Consider the following 22,575-nt stretch of genomic DNA (forward strand, 5'->3'; position numbering starts at 1 on the left):
AAGATTGCCCTCATCCTGTTTTAGCTCTGCTCAACAGGAAAATGCTGTCTTATGATCAGGCGACATGCTGACCAAGCAGCCAGGCGAAAATCAGAGCGCTTTCTCAAGACGCAGACCTAGACGGGATCCTTCTTTCTGACATAAATACTTCCATGTTGGTTGTTTCAGGTTCCTGATACTGACAATCTGCTATCTGGTGTAGTTCCTTTTAAAAGGATCATTTCTCTTTTTTGCGGTTGTCTTTAAATCATTTTACTTAATTCCGATGTCTAATACAGTTGTCCTGGTTGTGGTCAACTAAATTTATCTAGTCCATTTCCTTTTCTGTGAAACCTTCTGTAATTTAAATCTATCCTCTTCCCCCTGCTGCAGAAAAGTGTTCTTCACAGACTATGGGTCTACGCCGAGGGTGGAGCGTTGTGACATGGACGGGCAAAACCGCACTAAGCTGGTCGACAGTAAGATCGTCTTCCCCCACGGTATCACTTTGGACCTGGTGAACAGGTTGGTGTACTGGGCGGACGCTTACCTGGATTACATCGAAGTGGTGGACTATGAGGGCAAGAATCGGCACACCATCATCCAGGGTCTGATGGTGAGGATTTGAGGATCGGTGTAACCATAAGAAATACACAAACGCACTCAAGAATAAAGGCTTCTGCATGCATCTTATCAACCCAGCTTAGTACTCACAAAACATCTGTTTTCCATATCTCTGATTTAATCGTGTGTTTGGAGAAAAAGCTCTTTTCCTGTCGTCTCCTGTGCGTCCAGGCGAAGAGTGCATGCCTCTCCTGGGGATAAGTCCTTTTTATTGCCTTGATTGATATTACTTAAAGAGTGTGTGATTTTCCTGGCTAGTGCCTCGCTAAACATATTAGTCTGGCCCTTGTGGAGCTTGGCTCAAACTTATAGGGAAGTAATGATCTTAATGAAATCAGGACTGTGGTGTTTGTGTGAGAGGTGGAGGGAGGTAATATGATCTCAGCCCATACATCTTTCTGACAGTAGAGGAGAGCTGCACAGAATAGACCCTTCTCTCCTTTACAGCAGATGGGGGGTGAAGCGTTTGTGCTGCTGCGTGCCAAGTTTACTCAGACGCTCGCTCTTTATCTGTCTGTCTAGTTTTCTCTGTCTTGCAGAGATTATTCACATTCTTAAATTTAAACCGATCAATTACTCAATAGACAAGTTGAATTCAGATGGATTTGCAGGACAGTGTTGAAGATAAAATGTACACAAACGATATTGCTCAAACTATTAGTCAGCCAGCTTGAGCAAACCCCTTTTGCTAAGAATGCAGAGATATTCTGTCTAACATGCAACATCCCTTCTTTCCCCTCAATGTTTTTCTCCTTTATCTTATTTCAGATCGAGCATCTGTATGGGCTGACTGTATTTGAGAACTATCTCTATGCAACAAACTCGAACGAAGGCAACCTCAACTCCAAAACGACCGTGATTCGAGTAAACCGCTTCAACAGCTCCGACTTCCAGGTGGTGACCCGGTTAGATCGGGGAGCCGCGCTGCACGTGTACCATCAGAGACGTCAACCTCAAGGTGCGCAGTGAGACTTTTATAAACAGTTGCTGCCAGGCAAATGTGGTTTTTCAAAGCGAATCGTTACATAACTGTTGTGCGCTTGTTTCCTCGCTCAGTGCGTAGTCACGCGTGTGCTTTGGATCAGTTCGGAAAAGCTGGGGGCTGCTCCGACATATGTCTGCTGAGCAACAGCCACAAGACCCGAACCTGCCGCTGCCGCTCGGGCTTCAGCCTCGGCAGCGACGGCAAATCCTGCAAGAGTGAGTGAAGAAATCGATTCGACAAAGATGAAAAGCTTTTGACTTGATGATGGGAGATGGGAATGAAGTAGTAGTGGTTTAAAAATCTCTGACAGATGCTTTATGATGCTTCTCTGCAGAGCCGGACCACGAGTTGTTCTTGGTGTATGGCAAAGGTCGTCCTGGAGTCATCAGGGGCATGGACATGAACGCTAAAGTGCCCGATGAGTACATGATTCCGATCGAGAACCTAATGAACCCCCGAGCATTGGATTTCCACGCCACCAATGAATTCATCTACTTTGCTGATGCCACGAGCTACATCATCGGGCGGCAGAAGATAGACGGCACCGATAGAGACGTCATACTGAAGGATGGTAAAGACTGAAAATTCAGGCTGCTAGAAAGAATTTGTGGATAAAAAAAAAATAATGAAGTCAGCTTATTTCAGATTCGTATTTATTCTTTTGGATTGGACAGCCAGTAGCTTTTTCACACTGACTACTTCTGCTTATCTCAGGTATCCACACGGTAGAGGGAATAGCAGTAGACTGGATGGGAAATAATCTTTACTGGACAGACGATGGACCAAAGAAGACTATCAGTGTTGCCAGGCTGGAGAAGGCTTCACGGACCCGCAAGATTCTCATTGAGGGCAAGATGAGCCACCCTAGAGCCATTGTTGTGGACCCCCAGCATGGGTGAGACTTGAGGGAGGGGGCTGTTAACTTAATGAATGTTCTTTCCATCAGCATTCAGTTGAGATGAAGTATGTTTTGAGTGCTTTGCAGTTGTGTGGGCTGCTTACACGGCAGGTTTTTGTTTGACTCGCTGCTCACATTTATGTGTAGGAGCTGGCAATACTCCCTCATTTGTTTTGTTGTGGGATGTTGCATCACAGCGTAAAGCTATATTTAAGAGGTTCTGCAGGTCAGATCCAGAAATGTCTCACCTTTCGAATGTGGTAATACCTCACCTTGTCTCCCAGATGGATGTACTGGACTGACTGGGAGGAGGATCCCACAGAGAGCAACAGAGGCAAGATCAAGAAAGCTTGGATGGATGGTTCGCATCACCAAGTGTTCCTCACTAGCAAAACAGTCCTGTGGCCCAATGGGTTGAGTCTGGACATTCCCCAGGGAATCCTGTACTGGGTGGATGCTTACTACGACCGCATTGAGATGGTTTATCTAAACACCACCGAGCGAAAGGTTGGTGAAACTCTGGGACTGTCGTATTCTGTCTGATTACAATTGTATCCTACTAGAATTTGAGATGCATTCTCGATTTAACAGGTGGTGTATGAGGGGCAGGAGCTTAACCATGCCTTTGGCTTATGCCACTACAAGCAATTTCTGTTTTGGAACGAGTACCGCGGTGGCAGCATCTACAAACTGGACCAAGTCACTAAAACAGTCACTCTACTCCGCAATGAGAGGCCGCCCATATTTGAGATCAGAGTGTACGATGCACACCAGCAGCAAGGTGCGTATCCTGCTACTTATTGTTTCCCTTTTCCCATTAAATATAAGATGACGTGACACTGTTTTGACTTTGTGTAGGAACCAACGCGTGTCGAGTTAACAATGGCGGCTGCAGCAGTCTGTGCCTCGCCATTCCTAATGGCAGATCCTGCGCCTGTGCTGATGATCAGATCCTTGATGGCAATAACGTTACTTGCAGAGGTACTTAGCTGTCTTACCAGTAGAAGATGATATTGCCTGGCAGTGCAAGAGATGAGTTAAAAACAAAATCCACACTTTGCTTTCAATTTGCAAGATATTGTAAATGTTAGTGTTTCCAAATCTGTGCAGAAATTCTGACTAAGCTCCGTCAATATTTTTATAACTTTTAAGAGCTGACTAACAAAAGCCGACTTGGTCACTAAAAGCTTTTGTTCACATGCTCGCTTCTTGTCTCAATGGCTCATCTGTTCCTGCTCCCGCCCCTGATCTCCTCTCTAGCCAACCCCGCCTACGTTCCCCCGCCCCAGTGCCAGCCCGGGGAGTTTGCTTGCAAGAACAACCGCTGCATCCAAGAGCGCTGGAAGTGTGACGGGGACAACGATTGTCTGGACAACAGCGATGAAGCCCCTGAGCTCTGCTGTAAGTGTACCGCGTCATTGTCATGGTTACACAGCAACACGAAGACAAACAAAAGGGCGTTTAAGGGTCTTAGCTAACGCAACCCGACAGAGGGCAAACGAAAGTTTCCAACATCTGTCTCTTTCCATGCGGCGTTTGCGTGGCTTCTAACTCTGACATCACGAGTCGATACCGAAAAGCAAAGGGTCACATTTGACTCGAACGTTCTTCATTTGCTTCTTTGACAAACTTTGAATCGTTTTCTAAGATTTTGTTCTTTCCTGTTTCTTCCCCCAGACCAGCACACCTGCTCAGCCGAGCGATTTAAGTGCCAAAACAATCGTTGCATCCCCCTGCGATGGCTGTGTGATGGTGACAATGACTGTGGGAACGATGAGGATGAATCCAACACCACCTGCTCTGGTATCTACAAGCTGAGTTGCATCTAGTTCGGAGAGCATACAGAGAGGGAGAAAGAGAGTAAATTCCAGACCGCACAGCTGTGCTTAAATCGGAAAAGAGTAATGCAGTCATCAGAGGATGACTCCGCTTTAAAACAGTTTTAAACGGAGGAAGCATGTAAGAGTAAAGCGATCCAAAGTGATCTGTTCGTTTTCATTTAGTCATGCAGCAGATGCCAGCAACAATCTACAAAGAGTTCAGGAAGATGTTTAAATCTTTAGCACCATTAGTTAAAGCTCTCTGAGTGTGTCAGATGGATTGAAAGCGACTGGAAGTACTTTTTGAGGCGATTTCACATGGTTCTGGTCTGTAACAGCGCACGCCCTAAAAAATAAGAGAACAAATGTATAATTTCCCCTTTCAGCTCGCACATGTCCACCCAACCAATACCCCTGTGCCAGTGGGCGCTGCATCCCCATCTCCTGGACATGCGACCTTGATGATGACTGTGGAGATCGCTCAGATGAACCTGATTCCTGCGGTGAGTCTTTATTGCTCTTTCATGTTGAATATCACATTTTTCTCTATAAATATTTTTTAAACACACTCCTCTTTTGCTCCCGCAGCGTATCCAACCTGTTTCCCTCTCACCCAGTTCACCTGCGCCAATGGCCGCTGCATCAATATAAATTGGCGCTGTGACAACGGTGAGTATCATCCCCCCCTTCCCCGTCTGTCTCGCTGTACTGTAGAGTCCAATCTAAGTAGTAAATGTAAAAATCTGATGTACAGACAATGACTGCGGAGACAGCAGCGACGAAGCAGGCTGCAGCCACTCTTGTTCCAGCGTCCAGTTCAAATGTAACAGCGGCCGCTGCATCCCAGAATACTGGACCTGCGACGGCGACAACGACTGCGGAGACTACAGTGACGAGACTCATGCCAACTGTACCAACCAAGGTAATTTAGCTCGAACTGAAATAGCCCTGCTCGAACATGTTTCTGTTATGGTGGCGTCTGCTCTCTTGTCTTATAGCTGAGTCAGCTTCTCGTTGTCATTTAGCAAAGATGCTATCATTATATTTACAGGTTGCTATTTGCACTCATAAAGGGGTTGTCACGACGTCTTCTCCCTATCCCACTTCCTGTTCTCTACATGCCCCTACATGCTCTCCAGCTTCCTCTGATTCATTTCTGTTGCTATGTTTTGTGGTTAGACAACAAATCTCAAAACGCTTTCATGGTGTCGTGCAACTCGCACAGATGTTTTGACTGTGCTGTAGCGATATGAACATGTTTGGAGTGGGGTGTGCTGCTTTTTCATATGAACGACATCACGTCTCAGTGTTGCACGATTACCTTTAGCCTTGCTCTGCCGAGAAGCCCCTGTGAACTGTGAGCATCCGATGTTGTGTGTACCGTTTGATCCATGCCGAAATGCTGTTAAGTCCCAGCATGCAAAATCCGGGCCCAGCGTGACCTGCTGGCCTAATGAGCAATCTGTGCTCTGTTGTGTGTGCCCGGCTGCGTGTGTTTGTGAGTTCTCTTGGCTGCCATCTGGAAGTTATTAAGTGAAATAAAATAAAACGGTTTCATCACTTTCCCCTGTTTTATATTGTGGTCCTGTGCCGCGAGGAGTCCGGTTTTCTTTAGCTGTGCCGAACGCTGTCATGAGGAGACGTCACTGTGCCGCTTCTGCAGCGATGCGTTTAATCTCTCTGCTACACCAGTCAGCGAGCCATGTGTGTTATTGTTATTTGGGTTGGCTCAGAGTCAGGTTGTCACCCAGCATCCCAGGATACCTACACAATAACTAATGACTGTAACGGCCTTTTCTTTCTCATCCCAGTTTTTTTGTTTTTGTTTTTTGGGCATCTGTTTGTGCGGTCTTTGTAGCTGTGAGCTGTGGTTTCTGTTTTGTTCCTGTTTGATTGCTTCTCTGCACACACCATCACTTTTGCTGGCTAACTATGACATTTTGTCTCTCTAGCAACCCGACCTCCAGGTGGCTGCCACGGAGACGAGTTCCAGTGTCGCATGGACGGCCTGTGCATTCCCAAGCGTTGGCGTTGCGATGGCGACACAGACTGTATGGACCTGAGCGATGAGAGCAACTGCGAGGGCTTCACTCAGACTTGTGACCCTGCAGTCAAGTTCAGCTGCAGGGACTCTGGTGAGGAATTTGCCAGATGCTAGTTAAGGGTGAACTTTTTGAACAGTATGAATAAAAGATGTAATTATTTGTTGTGCAGGAAAGCAATGAAATGCTTTATCACAGGAGGAAGAGAAAGTGGAAGATTTACTGACTGTCATGGATAATGTTTGACTGTTGCCACTGGTTTCCAGTTTGTCATCAGGATCACATAAAAACTGGAACTTGAAAATCACAGTTTTTTGTGCTTGTGTCAATATAAATGCTGATGTGACTGCATTTAACTGTAAACTGTATTTAATAGAGGGATATAATAGAGATTGCATCCAGACATATGCATTTTATATTCTTAAAATTTATTATAAACTTAATTTATTAACTGTTTTTTTTAAATTTCAAAACTGCTACATATAAGATTTGTCCTAAATATCTACAAGACTTCTCTTTACTTTGTGGACAACTTGCAAGTTAGACCACGATTACAGCTTCCAGATGTTTAGTGTGCTCAAACTAAATGTACACGTTTAAAAGAAGATCATCATTCTGTCCACTCAGTGCTGAAGCAGCAGTGACCTAAATGTATTTTTGAACACTAACTAAATGACACGAGCTTAAAAATGAGTATTTTGTGGTGTTTTCCAGCTCGCTGCATCAGCAAAGCCTGGGTGTGTGACGGTGACAGTGACTGCGAGGACAACTCGGATGAGGACAACTGCGAGGCATTGGTGTGCAAGTTGTCTCACCACGTGTGCGCTACCAACGACTCCATCTGTCTGCCTCCCGAGAAGCTGTGTGACGGCACAGACGACTGTCCGGATGGTTCCGATGAGAAACTTTGCGGTAAAAATATTCTGGAAAAACTTTGAACTCAGAAAGCACAACATCTGCTCAATGTTATGTTGTGATTTAACTTTCAAAACACCTTTCTGGATAAACTCCAACCCTTTCATTTTATTTCTTGCCTGCAGACTTGTGTTCGCTGGGCAATGGGGGCTGTAGTCACAACTGCAGCATTATTCCCGGGGAAGGCTTCATGTGTTCTTGTCCGCTGGGCATGGAGCTGGGAGCTGACAACAAGACCTGCCACATCCAGAGCTTTTGCGCCAAACATCTCAAGTGTAGCCAGAAGTGTGAACAGGAGAAATCTAGTGTCAAGTGCTCCTGCTACGAGGGCTGGGAGCTGGAGGCTGACATGGAGAGCTGCAAAAGCACCGGTAAGCCCCTCCAAAAAAAACAGGGACTTTTGTCATGCAGAGATTTTTGTCTCACTTTGCTTTACACTATTAGAGGATTTACTCCACTAATCATGTTTCTTCAGAAGGCTGAGCAGCAAGCATTTTGACATATTTATAACTAGAAATGTTATATGGAGCAAATGTGTGAGACGTGACAGGATTTGATCCGTGACCAACGTGGGGTTTTCGTGAATTTGGGATTTGGTTTTTCCGTACACTTTGCTGAGTGAGATTTCTTTTCTCCTTCAGATCCCTTCAAGCCTTTCATCATCTTCTCCAATCGCCATGAGATCAGAAGGATTGACCTTCATAAAGGAGAGTTCAGTGTGCTCGTACCGGGCCTTAGAAACACCATTGCTTTAGACTTCCATCTCAACCAGAGCACCCTGTACTGGACGGATGTTGTGGAGGACAAGATCTATCGTGGGAAACTGTCTGATAATGGAGGTGAGTTAGCTTGTTGTGTCCTCTTTTTTTTTTTTTGCTCTGATTTTGCATCTTATAATCTTTTTGTTAAAGTAAAACAAAACTCTTGCGAGGTGGCGATTACATAAGCAAATCGTGATTTTTAACCGAGCATTTCGTGGAAGTTAACTTCCGCTGAACAAATACGCTCTAATTTCTCAGAGCCAATTGTTTTTTCAAAGAGGCCGTGGTCAGCAGTGGTGGTCCGTGACCCTGAATAAATCCCGCAGGTCGTGGTCAGCCTTTCGTGCTCCAAAAACCCAGGTCTGCTCGCCAATCAAGTTGTGTTCTCAGCACAGCACTAAGGGGGCACACGGAAGGCTTTGTCTCTTCCTATTTGTCTCAGTACTTGCTGTGCCTGACTGCAGCCAAAACACTGATGTAGCGTAGGAGGCACAACACACTGCTGTTCCAGTTCCCAGCCCTCCAAGTTTAACATTAAAACAAGGCTCCTGAGCAGGAACATTGTGACCAGCTCATAGATCACCTCCTGCTGCTTGTTAAGTAGGTCATTTCAGCAGCTCCAAAGTAGTGGGCATAAACTGGGTAGTGCCAGCGCCTTAATAAAGGAACCCTGGCCCGCACAAAGACACATAAAGGCAGATATCACTCCACTGTTCTTTCAAGCAAACTGCAAAAACATACCCGTCTCGCTCTAATTACTACTGGAAGGCATTTGGGAGAAATGTGTGCTTTAACGCTGAGCCAAAGATTGATCACAAGTTGTGGTTTTGCACTTAGTTTGCACTAAAGCCAAATGTTTGAGGTCTTGTGTGTTTTCTTAGATGTTGGTTTGATTTGTCTTCAGGGGTGTTTGTGATAAATGAGCCATCTTGAGATTTTCTCTCTTTTAGTCAAAGTAACACAAACCATGCTTTTTCCCCATTCTTAAAACTTTACTAGCATTAAAATTTCACATGCTATAAAATTGTCATGTTTGATGTGCAGCTTTAAAATAAAAAAGAAGCATTTTTTTAAATTTTCCGTGCGGATTTTCTCGTCTCCGGTCAGCCCTGACCAGTTTTGAGGTGGTGATCCAGTATGGGCTGGCTACTCCAGAAGGCCTAGCTGTGGACTGGATAGCAGGAAACATTTACTGGGTGGAGAGCAATCTGGACCAGATTGAGGTGGCCAAACTGGATGGGACCATGAGAACGACCCTGCTAGCCGGCGAAGTGGAGCATCCCCGGGCCATCGCCCTAGATCCTCGAGATGGGTAAGAACCATATATCCAAACATGGATATATATCTGATGGATATATTCATCCTGCTGTTTCTTTCATTAACCAGTTCTCATGCAATGATGCTGTACACATCTGTAAAATCCCTCCTCACATTGATCATTTTCTGTCGCCAGTATCCTGTTTTGGACCGACTGGGATGCAAGTCTGCCCAGAATTGAGGCAGCATCCATGAGCGGTGAAGGTAGACGCACCATCCACAGGGAGACCGGCAGTGGTGGGTGGCCCAACGGACTCACTGTGGACTACATGGAAAGACGCATTGTCTGGATTGATGCCAGGTAGCGTCTGCCACTAGATTCTAAATATACGGTTGCACCGCATCTACCCACTCGCTCAGTTTTCTTCATCTCTGGCTGCTACACCAGTGTTTTGTTCTTTGCTCGCAACAAACTACATTTAAAGAGCAAATAAATAACCTGATATGTCTCTGCTCTTACATACTACACATCTCTCTGTTGTTTCTCAAGGTCGGATGCTATCTACTCAGCAATGTACGATGGCTCGGGGCTGATTGAAGTGTTGCGGGGTCATGAGTATTTGTCCCACCCCTTTGCTGTCACTATGTACGGAGGCGAGGTCTACTGGACTGACTGGAGGACTAACACTCTGGCCAAAGCCAATAAATGGACAGGACACAACGTTACTGTGGTGCAGCGCACCAACACGCAGCCCTTTGACTTGCAGGTCTATCACCCATCCAGGCAACCCCAGGGTACGTAGCATACCAGACAAAGAGGCATAGACATTCGCAGAGAAACACATGCTTGCATCGGGAGAGCGACCGTGTCACACGTGTACCCCTGCTTGTCAGCATGGCTGAATGTTTTTGGGCTGTAACTCTAAGGAGAAGGGTGGCGAGCTCACAGTTCATTGCTCACCATGTTATTCATGGCTCCTGTTCCCCCAAGACAGCTGACCTTTTAGACCTGCGAGGCTTCTTGTCTCCTCACACTGTGAGCATTTTGGACACCTCCTGCTTTTGCCTTGTTGATCAAAAAGTCACCTCACTGTTTGACATTTCCCACGGCCCGGGTAGGAAATAAAATCCTCCCCCTGCAACTTAAATGTCATATGTTGATCTGATCTCACAGACACACATGACTGACAAGAAAACAAAAGGGTCGTCGGATTTATTTTTGAGCGTTTTGCCATGTCGCACTGTCACCTTGTTTAGTAGCCAGTGGTTAGGGGATCCCAAGGGTATGTGGGCAGTGGAGAGGCACTGGGTGTGTAATTGGTGACAGCGAAAGAGGGATCTCACAAAACTGTTGATTGACAGTTGCAACCAATAACGATGACAGTGACGAAGCAGCAAGCTGGGTGACAGATCTGGGAGACAAAGTAAATGGAAATGGGGCCACCTTTACCCTTTTACACACACATTTATACTCCGCTCTCGGCCCTTGGAGGGTTGGGGGTATTTCTATTGTCTTAAACTATGTCTGTTTCGGCTGTCCTAAATAATAGCCAGTGTAAAATAACTGATGATATTGCTTCATACCACTGGTCACAGTTTGAAATTTGCAATAGTTTTATGACGAATGATAGCCTGAGCCCAGAATTGACCATCTCACACTATGACTGTTGCTGCTACCTATGTGAATGAAATGACTGCAGCCAATCTGACCATATCTATGGTGCTATTGTGGGGAGAAAAAAGCTAAACTAAAATAAAAATGGAAAACAAAATATTTGGAATTCCCATGCAGAAGAATGTGTAGCTGAGTTGTAGCAGAAGAAGCCCTGTTTGTACAATGAGTTCTCCAGCTGTTATCATAATCCTGTCAAGAGGAAGTAAACAGTGGAGGAGCTGCAGCTGTGCAACCCATGATCTCACTCTTACACTGCACAGTCTCCGTGCATCTAACTTCATGTCCTGCACAAGTCGAATGATGCACATTGTAATGAATTTGTTATAGTCACACAGTCTGTGGACTCCTTAAGGCACAATCGTTTTTTTCCCACTTAATTGCCTTAAAGGCCAATAAAAAAAGAGTAAAAGGTTAATTTAATTCCTCTGACACAAGCAGGCTCCAGCATGTCTCAGTGTAATACCACTGTGCAGAGTTATTAGTATTATATTCACTGAAATCTTCAAAGCTCACTGAGCCTCCTCTTCCTGTGTTTCTCACAAAACACGTCTCATCTGCATTTTTGTCTCTCTTGCCTTCTTGAAACATCCTAATTAATGTTTTTCCTTTCCTTCCTTTCAGCCCCCAACCCGTGTGCCCCCGCTGACGGTAAACCCCTTTGCTCCCACTTGTGTCTCATCAACTTTAACCAGACCTTCTCCTGCGCCTGTCCTCACCTCATGAAGCTGCAGCCCGACAAGTACACCTGCAAAGGTAAGGATAGACCCGTTGTTTCAAAGCAGAAAAGCGCACATCACACACATTCTTTTTCCCCTTACCTTTTCAAATCCGCTGTGATGGAGGATATACCGACAGCGCTGTCACATATAATCCATTTCATCAAGGAGGGAGAGAGGGGCTTTGTGTTTGCTGGAATCTTTTCGTGCAATTGTTTTGACTGCTACGGTGAGCCGTGTTGCTGAACAGGATATCTTTTCTGATAGAAGATTTGATTACGTCGCCTCCTTTTGCTCCATATTCCCTTCTTAGCTTTCAGTTCCGTGTAATTTCATATAAAATCCTGTCACTGAAGATGAAGGGAAGTCTTCATTCGCTGCAGTTTGATTGCACGAGTGGGTTTCATGAAGGGTAGCTGTGGGGAATTTTTGTACATGTGTGCAGACGCTCTCTTTTTCATCACCTTGTATTTTAGCATTTCTGCAAAAATGATCCAAACATGAAACATTTAGATGAAAAATAATTGGATTCACATTAAAACGAGAACTTTAATTAAGCACTTATATTTCACTCTGAACCAAATAAAATAAGTTTGGACCAAACTTTCTAATTCAGTGCTTAAAATCATTTGTTGTTTATGCTGATTATGCAAATTTTCAGTTTAGCAGGTGATATTTTATCTCTCTTAAGTATAAGAAGTAAAAACCTAATTCCTTATTTAGAATGTATGTAGCTGAAAAAGGGGCGTTTATGCCTAATACGAAATTTTACTGGAGCGGTTCGCAGCCGAGTGTGAAGCAGCGGGAATGAGGATCAGCACCTCCAAATCTGAGGCCATGGTTCTCAGCCGGAAAAGGGTGGAGTGCCCACTCCGGGTCGGGGATGAGTTCCTGCCCCAAGTGGAGGAGTTCAAGTACCTCGGGGTCTTGTTCGCGAGTGATGGGAGAAGGGAGCCGGAGCTCGACAGACGGATTGGGGCTGCAGCTGCAGTGATGCGGACGCTGCACTGGTCCGTCGTGGTGAAGAGGGAGCTGAGTGTAAAAGCGAAGCTCTCAATTTACCGGTCGATCTACGTCCCTACCCTCACCTGTGGCCACGAGCTGTGGGTAGTGACCGAAAGAACGAGATCGCGGATACAAGCGGCAGAAATGAGCTTCCTCCGAAGGGTGGCTGGCCTCTCCCTTAGAGATAGGGGGAGAAGTTCGGCCATCCGGGAGGGGCTCAGAGTAGAGCCGCTGCTGCTCCACATCGAAAGGAGCCAGCTGAGGTGGTTCGGGCATCTGACAAGGATGCCTCCTGGGCGCCTCCTGGGTGAGGTGTTCCGGGCATGTCCCACCGGGAGGAGGCCCCGGGGCAGACCCAGGACACGCTGGAGAGATTATATCTCTCGGCTGGCCTGGGAACGCCTTGGTGTTCCCCCGGATAAGCTAGAGGAGGTGGCTGGGGAGAGGGAGGTCTGGGCCTCTCTGCTTAGGCTGCTGCCCCCGCGACCCGGCCTTGGATAAAGCGGATGAAGATTGATGGATGGATGAAATTTCAACTTCAAGTCATTCTAAATCTTTCCTGACGTCTTTATTTCCAACACTGGAGTTGGAAAAACTGACATGTCTAATTTTACATGTTAAACAAACCAGCCTGAAATATGCATTTTATTCCTCTTTCTAGTTTTGTATTCCTGCTAGAATAACGTGCTTCAGTAGATCTCATCTCATCCAGTGTTTGTTTCTCTTTTCCAGAGTCTCGCAAGTTCCTTCTTTACGCTCGTCAGATCGAGATCCGAGGTGTTGACATTGACAACCCCTACTACAACTACATAATCTCCTTCACCGTGCCGGATGTAGACAACGCGACAGTGGTGGATTATGATGCTGTGGAGCATCGGATCTACTGGTCAGATGTGCGAACACAGACCATCAAGAGAGCTTTCATCAATGGCACAGGGGTGGAGACTGTGGTCTCTGCTGGTAAGAACAGTCTCAGGAATATCCGTCAATCCGTGATTTATTTACTTCTTTGTTTTTCTTTGTTTTTTAAAAAAGGCTCATAATTTAATATTTGCTGTAAAGTATAATAAGAGGCTTTGGGAAGATAAATAAAAACAGTTTTTGTTAGCACGCTGCATGTTCTAACAATCTGCAAAGCTTCATTTTGCTTCTAAAATTTGGCAGACCTTCCTAATGCCCATGGCCTGGCAGTAGACTGGGTGTCCAGGAACCTCTTCTGGACCAGCTACGACGCCAATAAGAAGCAGATCAATGTGGCCAGACTGGATGGATCTTTCAAGAATGCCGTCATCCAGGGACTGGACAAGCCCCACTGTCTAGTGGTCCACCCTCTGCTTGGGTGAGTGTTCCCGGCACTTAATATGTCTGCATTCAGTTTAATATGTCAGTTATTTCTCCTAATATTATTTAAAGATTGAAAGGTTTTTCTTTTGTTGTTTACTTCTTAGTTATTTTTTTATTCCCTTCAAGTTTAGTCTTAATCTTTGATCTACTTTATCCTTCTTTAGTACTGTACTCTTCTCGCCTCTCTCCATATTTCATAATATTCCCACTCCCATCACAGGAAGCTTTACTGGACTGACGGTGACAGTATAAGCATGGCTAACATGGATGGCAGCAACCGCACCACACTTTTCACCAACCAGAAAGGACCAGTAGGTGAGCAGATGTACCCCTATCAGTAAATAATACAGAGTAAAAGCCCAGAACAAACATGTTAGTGTAGCACATCTACTATACATAAATAACAGCATGATTTTTTATTTGCTTTCAGGCCTCTCTATTGACTATGAAAAGGAGCAGCTGTACTGGATCAGCTCAGGAAACAGCACCGTTAACCGCTGTCAGCTGGACGGCTCTAAACTCGAGATCCTTGAAGGTGTTAAAGGCAAATTGACCAAAGCGACTGCGCTGGCTATTATGGGTAAGAAGAAAAGTGTAATGCTTTAAGTTTGTCATCCTTGTCCTCTGTATATTTATCATTTTTCTGTTGGCTTATATTCTGGTTACATCGATTATGTAGGAGACAAGCTGTGGTGGGCCGATCAGGGAACTGACCAGATGGGAACATGTGACAAGAAGGATGGAGGAAACTGGAAAGTTTTGCGAAACAACACCTCCCCAATGATGCACATGAGGATCTATGATGAGGATGTGCAGAAAGGTAACAGAAGAAGAGTTGCATGTTCTGAATGGATGTAAAGTCTCCTGCATTTAATGCAAATACTAGTAAAGAAAATGTTTGTCTTTGTTCCTCTGATCTTTTCTTTAGCCGGTGTCAACCTGTGCAGTAACAACAATGGTGACTGCTCACAGCTGTGTTTGCCCACCTCTCCGACAACCAGGGCCTGCATGTGCACTGCTGGATACAGCCTCAAGATGGGCCAGCAGTCCTGTGAAGGTAAGACACGGCTACAGTAGGAAAACTGGGAGAAGTGCATCGTGAGGCGAGAAATCAATAACCTAATCTCTCTGAGCAGGCATGGGCTCTTTCCTGCTTTACTCTGTTCATGAGGGAATCAGGGGAATTCCTCTCGACCCAGCGGACAAATCGGATGCCTTGGTGCCGGTTTCTGGAACCTCTCTGGCTGTTGGCATCGACTTCCACGCTGGTGAGTGACTCCGAGGGACGTCGAATAGATAACCCAGCTTGAGTGATATTTTTAAACTTGTTTTTGTGTGGTCTTCAGAGAATGACACAATCTACTGGGTGGACATGGGTCTGAGTACCATCAGCAGAGCCAAGAGGGATCAGACGTGGAGGGAAGATGTGGTAACCAACGGTATTGGCAGGGTGGAGGGCATCACTGTTGACTGGATAGCAGGTGTGGTCACGCAAAATGACAATCACAATTAAACTGCTTGAGTAGAGATAAAAGATGCAGACTGATTCATGGACGTGTTCTTTTACAGGAAATATTTACTGGACTGATCAGGGCTTTGATGTGATCGAGGTGGCCAGACTGAACGGCTCCTTCCGCTATGTTGTCATTTCCCAGGGCCTGGACAAACCCAGAGCCATAGCTGTCCACCCAGTGAAAGGGTAAGGCTCCTCGCCAGAAGATTCATTTTGCTTTCTGTAATAATGCTGCTTTAAGTTACTTGGCGTGTATTCCCAGGCGTACTTCTTCCTCTGACTAAAGTTTCAAATACTCCCCTGCTTCTTTGGCTGCAGGTATTTGTTCTGGACTGAGTGGGGTCAGTATCCTCGTATCGAACGCTCACGACTGGATGGCTCCCAGAGGCTGGTCATGGTCAATGCGAGCATAAGCTGGCCAAATGGAATCTCCATTGATTATGAGGTGTGAACAACAACTGACCACACTTCAAATCCTTCGAAACACACTTGGTTTTATTAATAGAGGCTGTTTCCAACATCTAGTGTGCTAATTTATACTGTGATAGATGCTTCCAGAGACTGGACTGTTGATCAGCTGATCTTTAAACGGATGAACTGTCTTATGCCAAAAAGGTCTTTGTTTATTTTGAATATTAAAGTGGTAAAAATTAAAATACAGTGAGACAACATTCTCATTTGATCATTTCTAATCCAAATCAAAAACATTTTTTAGATTTTGAAAGGACTTTCTCTTGGATTCAATTTTTTTAATAAAGTTAAAAAAGGATCTTGTGGTGGGGCGTGGTCTGCGGCATCCTTAATCACGCCCGCCTAGTTAAAAACACGGGGACTCAGGGTTTGTGTGTGTGGTGTGATGTGAAATCAATAAAATGGCTCTAGATTATGATCTTTGGTCCCGCTGTGCCTTATTCACACCACAGATCTTTAAACCTTTTTTATTCTTTGGAGCGTCTTATCCAGTCTGGGAGTTTTATTAAAGGCCTAAAATCTGTTAGATATTTAAAATTATAATTTAAACATTTCTTAATGTAAATGTAATAATATTTTAAAAATAATGAGAATTTATTTTTAAATCGGACTCACCTAAATTCACTTGATATTCACTAAAAGATTACATTTATCAGCTAACCGGTCTCCCAAACACAGGTTCAATTTAACTCAAATCTTAGGATTTTGGTCTTTCCTGAATAATCCCAGTTCTTGTTTACTTCCTGTGCTCAGGAGGGTCTGCTTTACTGGTGCGACGCCAGGACAGACAAGATCGAGCGCATCAACCTGGAGACTGGAAAAAACAGGGAGCTGGTTCTGGGCAACAACAACATGGACATGTTTGCTGTATCTGTGTTTGAGGAATACATCTACTGGAGCGACAGGTCAGTCTTTATGTTGTTTTGAACAATACTTTATATTGTAAGAGTTCATTTACTGACTGTTTTATTCTTGTTCTGGTTGTTTTTAGGACTCATGCTAATGGCTCCATTAAGAGAGGCAGCAAAGACAACGCTACAGATGCTGTGCAGCTCAGGACAGGCATCGGTGTACAGCTCAAAGATATTAAAGTTTTCAATAGAGCCAGACAGACAGGTAAAAACAAACACATATCAACAGTAAAAGCTTAAAAAAGTTGCTTTAGCATTTAACCATGTTCATGTTCGTGTAACAGCAATGCTAATAAACTGTGTGACTCTCCACAGGCTCGAACGTCTGCAAAAACAACAACGGCGGCTGTGAACAGCTGTGTCTTTTCCGTGGGAATGGCGAGCGCACCTGCGCCTGTGCTCACGGCATGCTGGCAGAGGACAACCAAAGTTGCCGTGACTACGACGGCTACCTGCTGTACTCCGAGCGCACCATCCTGAAAAGCATCCACCTGTCCGACGAGACGAACCTCAACGCGCCCATTAAGCCGTTCGAGGATCCCGACCACATGAAGAATGTCATCGCTCTCAGCTTCGACTACCATGGCGGGGGAGGGAGGGGGGCCAACCGCGTCTTCTTCAGCGACATTCACTTTGGCAACATCCAGCAGATCAACGACGACGGCACAGACCGCAAGATCGTGGTGGAAAGTAAGTGCGGAGTCATCAGATGCTTTTCGCTTTTCTGTCAAAGCGTCGGGAAAACCGTACGTTTTGCTGCTCTTAAGACTTCCCCGCCTCTGTTGACAAATATTTCTGCTGCGTTGCTCTTTGCTGCCATATTTTTTTAAAATTCTCTCCATTAATAATTGAATGTTGTCCCCTCTACGGTGTCAGCAGACATAATTGACTATGTGCACGTTAGCATATGCTACTTCCGGTGCGGAAACTCCTGTGGGGAGCTTTGTTTCCGGTGTCCTATTCGCGCCTGGTTTACGGTCCAAAACAAATTAAGCAAATTAATGAATCAAGCGGCGATTTACATTTCTATAGATGTCTTGGGCATTTACCCAATATATCTGTAAATTATGTTCATCGACTTGTCGATATTTTTGATATTCTTGTCGAAGCATCCGGGAGGATCCGGTGTAACTTCTCAGCCAGTAGAGATTGACATCACTTCAGATCTGCTACTCAGAGAATACACGCTTGCGCACACCAACACCCACGCCCTGGTTTTTGCTTGTTTCACCACTGAAGAGCCTTTTAAATCCCGCTCTCTTTAAATAATTCAAGTATGATATTTAAAAGCCCTGGAGCAGAGCTGTTCACATCTAACAAGATTCAAAAAATGAATTATTTTGTTAAGTGCAGCAGGAGAACAAGGAAGGTGCACAGGGTTTGTGTTTTTACTCATTTTGCATTGAGAACAAGGGTTTGAAGCAGTTTTAAGAATGACGTCTTACATCGTGTTCTGAATGTTGAACTTATTCAGCTCCAAATAAGCTGCAGCTGAGGTTAGAGGAGTGTATTTTATTAACTTTTGACATGATTACATAATCACATTCTGTCATGTTTTAGAGACGTCTGTTGTCCAAGTTATTAACTTTTAAAAACGCACTGTTAATGAACCCTCCAAGACTAGTCCTGTTTCCATGTGCTAATGGAATAAAGTCAGTCATTGCTGGATGAAAAACGAATGTGGAAAAACATCAAGAAAGTGATCACTTTAGCAATCTGCAGTAAATCTCTTACATCTGGAATTGATCATATTTAACGTCACTGAGAGTTTCTTATGTAATATTTCAGCCTGTTTGGAGGTATTAACTAGTCTTAACTCCAGATCTCCTTCTGTAAAGTCAGTTTTGGCCTCTCCCTGAGGTGCTGTCCTCCTCAAAAGGCCGTACCATGTCTCTGCTCATTGCGTAAGGGCAGCCACTCACACAGTTCCTGCACCGTGCCCATTGCCTTCTTCCAAGCTCTAGTAAGTCTCGCCTAAACTTCTGAGACACAAAGCTGTAGAGTACAGGGTTTGCCACACCCACTGAGGTTGCCAGCAGCCTGGCCACGATGGCAAATACTTTGTTGCCAGATAAGTCTTTTAAATGTCCGCCAATTAAGGAAAACATGAGGACATAGGAGGGCAGCCACAGGATGGTGAAGACGGCGACCAACAGGGCTGAAGTGTGCGTGACTTGTCTCTGGTAGCGTTCTAGCTGAGGGGCATTCCCCACCTGGCGTGCGTATCGAAGAAAACGATAAATCTTTGCGTACATCAATATAATGATGCCTAGTGGCAGAGCGAAGCCAAACAGGAAAAGGGCGATGCTGTAGACCAGCTGGCTGAAGTCAGACAGGAAGGCGAAGCACTGCACAACACTGGACACGGTGACTGTGCGAAATGCAAACTGTGGTGCTGCCAGAGCTGAGGCGGGGACCCAGAGCAGAGCTACTGTCAGTTTAATGCGCCGGTGCATTCGCAAGCGGAAGGCCCAGGTGGGATGTACCACTGTAAGGTAGCGAGTCACAGCCAAAGCTGCCATGGTAAATACGGAGGCAACCGAGCAGGTCACGCCCAGGAAACTGATCGCTTTGCACAGGAAGCCGCCGAACGGCCAGAAGCCCAGGGTGATAGCGGAGGTGTGGAAGGGCAGGCAGAGTAACAGCAGCAGGTCAGCAGTGCTCAGGACCAGAAGTAGGATGTCTGTGCTGTGTGGGGGCTGGTTCTGTTTCCTCCTCCTCTGAGTAAGAATGATGATGACCAGAGTTTGCCCTATGAGCCCAGTCAACAGGATCAGCCCATCCAAGATGGGGACTAAACATTGAATCAAAACTTCATCTGTTCCATTCATTTTGCCCAGATCGCTTCTGTTCATCTGCTGCCCCAAACTCTCCGTGCAAAACTCGCCGTAAATCTGCTAAGTAATTAATCTAATATCTTGTTAATGTTAAGCAGCAGAACAGCTTGTTCATGTATCTCTGGGTGTTACAGCTGTTGGCTCCAGTTCACGTCTTTAAAAAAAACGGCAGTTAGTGGTTTCATGATGATAGTAATTAGTTAAGCAGATAAGATCACACTGGTCAGCTGGCTTTCACAGGAAAAGGGGAAATAAAACAATGTGCCTCGTTTGCTCAAGAAGACACAGACTTGACTATATCTGCCACTATATGGTTTCCGAGCTGCTTGAAGAAATGCAAATCACTCAACGATGGTTGGATATGGTATTCCCCATTTCTGGGAAAATGGATCAGAAAAATGCACGGTTGTTATCAAGCTTTTCTTTTCCAGAAAACATGAAAGGATGACCTTAAAGGGCAGTCTTTGCAGAGTTGCATTTCCTTAGCTGCATCAGCTCGTCCTTTATAATGTAGTTACTCTGTGGCTGTATTGATTCTTGAAACCAAGCAACAGTGGACGAATCCATCCCAGTAGCTGCTAGTTGGCATTCCTCTCTAAAGCCAGTCAATGCTACTTGACTTAAGTATTCCCCTCAACCGGAGACTCATTGTCCATGTGAAAGCTCTTCAACCTGTAGACTCCGCCGGAAGAAGAGTTGCTCTGCATCTAATGCGGCGCTGAATCCGTTAAGAAAAAAAAAGATGAGGCGTGATGAAAATGAAGGGTAACTAACGCTTAATTCTCAGGCGTCACTCGCCCTGCTTTTGTTCTCCCTCGTGAGTGTTAGAAAGACTCTGTTCTGAGAGGTAATCATCTTCCTGTCAGGTTTTCTGTTGTTTGCACAGTCAGGGGGCTGAGCTGAATTACCCAGTGGGAGGGGGGCCCTGGTGTTCCTTATTACATAATCCTGGCTTGAATCAACTTCACTCTTACTTGTTTGTGTGACTGTATTTGGCCCCAAGCTGCTCTTTTGGATTTATTTAAGTCTGCTAACAATGTGTTCAGCCTCAAAATCGTCCTGCATTACTGCTGATTATGCCACTTCGACATTTGTCTATTAAAAGGCAATTAAAGGCTTTCAGCTGAGAGCAGTTATGTAGAGTATCCCTTTTTTTATTGTCGGCTGTAAGAGGTCATAAATGTGGTTGCTAATGTAACTAAGCAGAGATGAATGCACACCGTGGAGCCTGCGAGGCTGCAGCACGGTATTCTTTTCCATGATGATGTGTGTCGCGTGGGTGCAGAGAGGGGGAAAAATCGATGCAGGGGGAAGCTGCTTTGTCTTTACCCTGGCCTTTATCCCTAAAGTGACTCAACCTGTCCCAGTTGCAATTTTCTTCCCAGAACAAGAGTTCAGAGCTTGAACGAGAGTATCCACATGAAGCTGTTTGTATGTGCAGGCGGCTCGCCATAAAATGACACGATGACACAGACTCTTTAAAGTCTGTCCAAGAACAACAGCTGTGACGCACACTCGGTTCTGTATGGCATCACTTCCATTTTACTGTTCCCTGTTTCACTGGCCGCTGCTTCCCCTCGATCTCAATCTGCGTCCATGTGTCACAGTTTATTAGATAATGCATGTGCATGGGGAAACCTTAAAAGCTCCACTTTCTCTTTAGTCTCATAGGTGCTCCGTGGTAACACCCTGACAGTGATTTATGATGTGTTGAATTCTCTGTAAAACTCCCACTGATGCCTCTAAGAGGTGATATTATTTTAGTGTAATCTAAAGCCTTTTGCTTCTCAAAGTGTTGGCCCGAAAAAATCTGAAAAGTCATATATTATATTCCCCATCACAGATGTTGGGTCAGTTGAGGGCCTGGCATACCATCGTGGCTGGGATACACTCTACTGGACCAGTTATACGACGTCCACCATCACTCGCCACACTGTGGACCAGAGCCGTTCTGTGGCCTACAACCGCAACACTGTAGTCACCATGTCTGGAGAAGACCACCCTCGAGCCTTTGTGTTGGACGAGTGTCAAGAGTGAGTCGTTAATATTGAAATTTGCTGCTCTGCACTAAATCAGGGCCCAGTTCCAATACAATTATTCTTTTTCTCTTAAGCACTGGATTTATTTTTGGCTCAGTCAAGTGTAACTTTCTTTCGGGAGCTTCCACTGCTCTTAACTCTTGTTTCCTGTTTGTTCCCACCGTAGTCTCATGTTCTGGACGAACTGGAACGAGCAGTCTCCGAGCATTATGAGGGCCTCTTTGAACGGAGCCAACGTGATCGTGATCATCGGCAGCGACATTAAAACTCCCAACGGCCTGGCCATAGATCACCGCGCCGAGAAGCTCTACTTCTCTGACGCCACGCTGGACAAGATCGAACGCTGTGAATACGATGGAAGCAACCGTTACGTAAGGCGGCGCTTTCCTTTTTGTTTGTTTGTTGTTGCGCCTCGTGTTTGTGGGATTACACCTGCTGCTTTTTATGCCTCAGGTGCTGCTGAAAAACGAGCCGGTCCATCCGTTCGGTCTCGCTGTGTACGGAGATTACATCTTCTGGACTGACTGGGTGAGGAGGGCTGTGCTCAGAGCTGACAAGTACACGGGAGGAGACATGAAAGTGCTGCGTGCTGATATCCCTCAGCAACCAATGGGCATCGTTGCTGTAGCTAATGACACCAACAGCTGTGAGTATCACCGGTGCTGCGATTGGGCCCCTACCCCGGCATTGCCATCAGGTCAACATTTTAATTTGCCCAGTAATCTGATTTATGTTTATGTTTATATAACAGCAAAACGAATGTAAGTCGGCTGTAGTTTGTTT

General features: G+C 45.3%; 2 protein-coding genes across 3 annotated transcripts in view; one reads left to right on the forward strand and one right to left on the reverse strand.

Moving 5' to 3' along the window:
• Positions 1-22,575, forward strand: part of LOC102784886 (low-density lipoprotein receptor-related protein 1-like) — an 83,757-nt gene that overhangs the window by 39,296 nt on the left and 21,886 nt on the right. For both annotated transcript variants that reach the window (XM_087833923.1, XM_087833922.1), the window contains exons 8-44: positions 373-595; positions 1,372-1,561; positions 1,660-1,803; positions 1,923-2,159; positions 2,303-2,483; positions 2,771-2,993; positions 3,078-3,267; positions 3,345-3,467; positions 3,747-3,887; positions 4,164-4,289; positions 4,693-4,809; positions 4,895-4,975; positions 5,061-5,228; positions 6,259-6,441; positions 7,063-7,260; positions 7,389-7,634; positions 7,905-8,102; positions 9,132-9,336; positions 9,478-9,642; positions 9,832-10,076; positions 11,578-11,709; positions 13,410-13,637; positions 13,842-14,016; positions 14,242-14,336; positions 14,452-14,601; positions 14,701-14,841; positions 14,950-15,078; positions 15,158-15,289; positions 15,368-15,502; positions 15,591-15,720; positions 15,853-15,979; positions 16,759-16,910; positions 16,997-17,121; positions 17,232-17,606; positions 21,597-21,786; positions 21,959-22,163; positions 22,246-22,438. In XM_087833923.1, coding sequence (XP_087690049.1) covers positions 373-595; positions 1,372-1,561; positions 1,660-1,803; positions 1,923-2,159; positions 2,303-2,483; positions 2,771-2,993; positions 3,078-3,267; positions 3,345-3,467; positions 3,747-3,887; positions 4,164-4,289; positions 4,693-4,809; positions 4,895-4,975; positions 5,061-5,228; positions 6,259-6,441; positions 7,063-7,260; positions 7,389-7,634; positions 7,905-8,102; positions 9,132-9,336; positions 9,478-9,642; positions 9,832-10,076; positions 11,578-11,709; positions 13,410-13,637; positions 13,842-14,016; positions 14,242-14,336; positions 14,452-14,601; positions 14,701-14,841; positions 14,950-15,078; positions 15,158-15,289; positions 15,368-15,502; positions 15,591-15,720; positions 15,853-15,979; positions 16,759-16,910; positions 16,997-17,121; positions 17,232-17,606; positions 21,597-21,786; positions 21,959-22,163; positions 22,246-22,438 — 6,398 coding nt within the window. The remainder of the gene's footprint in view (positions 1-372; positions 596-1,371; positions 1,562-1,659; positions 1,804-1,922; positions 2,160-2,302; positions 2,484-2,770; positions 2,994-3,077; positions 3,268-3,344; positions 3,468-3,746; positions 3,888-4,163; positions 4,290-4,692; positions 4,810-4,894; positions 4,976-5,060; positions 5,229-6,258; positions 6,442-7,062; positions 7,261-7,388; positions 7,635-7,904; positions 8,103-9,131; positions 9,337-9,477; positions 9,643-9,831; positions 10,077-11,577; positions 11,710-13,409; positions 13,638-13,841; positions 14,017-14,241; positions 14,337-14,451; positions 14,602-14,700; positions 14,842-14,949; positions 15,079-15,157; positions 15,290-15,367; positions 15,503-15,590; positions 15,721-15,852; positions 15,980-16,758; positions 16,911-16,996; positions 17,122-17,231; positions 17,607-21,596; positions 21,787-21,958; positions 22,164-22,245; positions 22,439-22,575) is intronic.
• On the reverse strand, positions 18,755-19,855 carry LOC102780669 (galanin receptor type 3). Its single transcript, XM_006785722.3, has one exon. The coding sequence runs from the start codon at positions 19,769-19,771 to the stop codon at positions 18,755-18,757; it is 1,017 nt and encodes a 338-aa protein (XP_006785785.3). The 5' UTR covers positions 19,772-19,855.

This window comes from Neolamprologus brichardi, chromosome 20 (assembly GCF_056152115.1).
Source record: "Neolamprologus brichardi isolate AB-2024 chromosome 20, ASM5615211v1, whole genome shotgun sequence".
Classification (NCBI taxonomy): Eukaryota; Metazoa; Chordata; class Actinopteri; order Cichliformes; family Cichlidae; genus Neolamprologus; species Neolamprologus brichardi.